Source organism: Bison bison, unplaced genomic scaffold (genome assembly GCF_000754665.1).
Source record: "Bison bison bison isolate TAMUID 2011002044 unplaced genomic scaffold, Bison_UMD1.0 scf7180017864371, whole genome shotgun sequence".
Classification (NCBI taxonomy): domain Eukaryota; kingdom Metazoa; phylum Chordata; class Mammalia; order Artiodactyla; family Bovidae; genus Bison; species Bison bison.
Genome location: NW_011494943.1, coordinates 6952547 through 6956444, shown reverse-complemented (window position 1 = coordinate 6956444; position 3898 = coordinate 6952547). Strand labels below are relative to the sequence as shown.

General features: G+C 46.6%; 1 protein-coding gene across 1 annotated transcript in view; it reads left to right on the top strand.

The window, feature by feature from the left end:
• Positions 1–795, top strand: part of ATP5H (ATP synthase, H+ transporting, mitochondrial Fo complex, subunit d) — a 4929-nt gene extending 4134 nt beyond the window's left edge. The window contains exons 5-6 of the mRNA XM_010856139.1: positions 382–444; positions 595–795. Of these exons, the coding sequence (XP_010854441.1) occupies positions 382–444; positions 595–726 (195 nt within the window). The 3' untranslated portion in view covers positions 727–795. The remainder of the gene's footprint in view (positions 1–381; positions 445–594) is intronic.
• Positions 796–3898: the final 3103 nt, after the last annotated feature.

Below are 3898 nucleotides of genomic sequence, written 5' to 3'. Positions count from 1 at the left end.
GTGTTGGAACCCAGGTGGCTCCACCAAGGAGAAGTCTGACTGGGTGGTCAGTGGCTTGTCCTGGCCATTCGGCTGGCCCGGGTGATGCAGGCATTTGTAGGTTGCCTAGGCGAATAACTCACTGAAGAACCCTGGGCCTGCCGCCTTAAGCTGGTTCTCCTGAACGGGCTTCTTTGTGGGTGTTGGGGAGAGCTGCAGCTTGCCCCCTAGAGCAGAATCCCCCAAGTAGTCAGAGGAGCCCACCTCCTCTCCACAGAGTGTGGGAAAGCAGTGGGGCGGCGGGGGAGGGGGGGGCGGTCCGGGACTCCTCATACCTTGGGAGGCTCAGGGTTGGGAAGGTACAGGTTGGTTTCAAAACAGAATTTCTCCCTTCTCTTAAAGGTGAAAAGTTGTGCTGAGTTTTTGACTCAGTCAAAGACCAGGATTCAGGAATATGAGAAAGAGGTAAGCATGAGCCTTGGCCTTTGCTTGTAATCTGTTTTCTCTCCTTTCACAGCCACGTGTCCTTCACCTAGCAGCAGTCACCTGTCTCGGATTCTTTTTTTGTATCTCTGCAACCCTTTTTATTTTGACACATTTCCCCTCTTTTTTCAGCTGGAGAAGATGAGGAACATAATTCCATTTGATCAGATGACCATTGAGGACTTGAATGAAGTCTTCCCAGAAACCAAATTAGACAAGAAGAAGTACCCCTACTGGCCTCACAGGCCAATTGAGACCTTATAAGCTCGAGTCCAGGAGACAGCTCTGGCCCTGGAATTATAAACTCTGGACATTAAAAATAATTACATGGTGCTGTGTGTGTCTGCTCCTTTGTGGTTGAGATAATTAAAACTCGGGTGACCTCACTGGGAGCAGAGCTTTTGTTGGACTGGAAAGGTGTGCCCACAGGTGTGTGTGGTCGGCTAATGGTGAGGATGTGTAGGAAGCAAGTTACTGAGGCCCAAGGCTGCGGTGGTGGTTGTGCAGGAGCTCAGTCCTGTCCGACCCTCTGCAACCTCACGGACTGCAGCACATCCAGTTTCCCTGTCTTTCACTATCTCCAGGAGTTTGCTCAAATTCATATTCATTGAATCAATGATGCTATCTAACCATCTCATCCTCTACCACCAGCTTCTCCACTTCACTTGCCTTCAGTCTTTCCCAGCATCAGGGTCTTTTCCATGAGTCGGCTCTTTGCATCAGGTGGCCAAAGTATTGGAGCTTCAGCATCAATCCTCCTGATAAATATTCTGGACTGATATCCTTTAGGATGGACTGGTTGGATCTCCTTGCAGTCCAAGGGACTCTCAAGAGTCCTCCAGCATCACAGTTCAAAAGCATCCTTTCTTCGGCGCTCAGCCTTCTTTATGGTCCAAGTCTCACATCCGTCCATGACTACTGGAAAAACCATGACTTAGTGACTAAACAATTATTATAGCAGGATTTATTTTTTATTATAGCAGAATTCCTTGCAGGATGCCTGAGCACTGCCAGGAAATACAGGCAGTTTAAAGTAAGATGAGATGGTGGGGAAAGTTCTGTTGTCCTTGAAGTCAGAGGAGCTTGTATGCCTACTGCTTACACTTGCCCTTGACCATTTAATTGCTGGTTCTAGATTAATCTGCCATCTCCAGACTTTTCCTTTCCTCATTTACAAACATCAGGATTGTAATAAGAATGAAATGAGATAATCTGGGAAGCTTCTCAGTAAGAAAGCAATCTAAGCAAAGGCATCCGACTTGATGTGGCTTAAATCCTGTTGGAAAAAACCTACTGAGGAAAAGACACATTTCAACAATTTTGTGACATTTCTGCCAGAGATTGCAGATGTATGGGAGGAGATCAACAGTGGCTGATAACCCTCAAGGAAGTAATGTCTTAAAGGACATAAGCTGAATAGACCTTGGGGCACATCACCCCTAATTTATAGGGCAGGGGCTGGGCTGAAGGTAAAATGAAACCGGGGGGCAAGGCGTGTTCCACTTAGGGCGGCTTCAGTCATGATCCGTGACGTTCAGCAGTCAAGCTCCACAGAAGGCCTTTCATGCACAAAACAAGTATCACATGCTCCCTCCCCACCGCTGTGAATCATTGCATTGGCACCCAGCCATCCAGTTGAAGATCTAGGGATGCAGAAAAGTGAAAACGGAATCTTTTGGAGTGTGGTTAGAACCGGGAAGGGAAGAATCAATGAAAGGCCTGTGAAACTTTTGTGACAATGGGAGAGGAGTCCCTGTGATTTCCCTGGTTGTCCATGGTTAAGACCCTGCATTTCCACTGCAGGCGACGTGGGTTGGATCCGGGTTGGGGAACTAAGATCCCTTGTGGCAAGACCAAAAATTAATGGAGGGGTCCCTAGCATTTGAGGGAAGGCGTCGGAAGACTTACAGTGAGAAACGAGTGAAAAACTAACATTATCTCAGTCCCAGGCATTTATGAAGCATGGCGGGAGTTGGGGGCGGGGGGGGGGGCACACTTTGAGGTTTTGTATCCTGAATTGTTTGAAGTTTTTGCATTGAGCATGCATTGATTTTACATGAAAAATTATCACTCGTAAAATAAGATTGTGCTTTTCAGATCACTAGAGAGATGTACTTCCTACATGGCAACAGTTAAGCAAAACATAAGTAGCATAAACACAGAACCAAACACACTTAGGGTAATTGCGAATCAGTAAATACCTCTATTAAAAGGGAAAGTTTCTAACTGGGTCAATTCAAAATCCAGGTACAAGCTGTTCATCCTTAAAAAGTTAGGACCTTCCTTGGAGGTTCAATGGTCAGGATTCAGTGCTTTCACTGCCCAGCAGGGTTCAATCCCTGGTCCAGGAGCTAAAATCTTGGAAGCCAAGGTGTGGCAAAAAAAAAAAAAAAAGAGGGAGAGAGTTGAAAAATGGATAGATGGGCTATATCAAGGGTTTCAACTCCTTATTCTAAAAACTGGCATTGGAAAAATATGCATTTATCAGGCCAAGGGTGGCGGCCGGGAGGACCAACCCCATGTCCAAGGAGCCGTGGCTGCGCGGGTGCAGGAGGGCCTAGAGGAGCTATCCCACATTGAAGGTCAGGAGGGGGTGGCGGTGAGGAGATACCCCTCATCCGAGGTAAGGAGCAATGGCTGCATTTTGCTGGAGCAGCCGTGAAGAGATACCCACGCCCAAGGTAAGAGAAACCCAAGTAAGACGGTAGGTGTTGCAAGAGGGCATCAGAGGGCAAACACACTGAAACTATACTCAAAGAAAACTAGTCAATCTAATCACACTAGGACCACAGCCTTGTCTAACTCAATGAAACTAAGCCATGCCTGTGGGGCCACCCAAGATGGGCGGGTCATGGTGGAGAGATCTGACAGAATGTGGTCCACTGGAGAAGGGAATGGCAAACCATTTCAGTATTCTTGCCTTGAGAACCCCATGAACAGTATGAAAAGGCAAAATGATAGGATACTGAAAGAGAAACTCCCCAGGTCAGTAGGTGCCCAATATGCTACTGGAGATCAGTGGAGAAATAACTCCAGAAAGAATGAAGGGATGGAGCCAAAGCAAAAACAATACCCAGCTGTGGATGTGACTGGTGATAGAAGCAAGGTCTGATGCTGTAAAGAGCAATATTGCATAGGAACCTGGAATGTCAGGTCCATGAATCAAGGCAAATTGGAAGTGGTCAAACAAGAGATGGCAAGAGTGAATGTCGACATTCTAGGAATCAGCGAACTGAAATGGACTGGAATGGGTGAATTTAACTCAGATGACCATTATATCTACTACTGCGGGCAGGAATCCCTCAGAAGAAATGGAGTAGCCATCATGGTCAACAAAAGAGTCCGAAATGCAGTACTTGGATGCAATCTCAAAAACGACAGAATGATCTCTGTTTGTTTCCAAGGCAAACCATTCAATATCACAGTAATCCAAGTC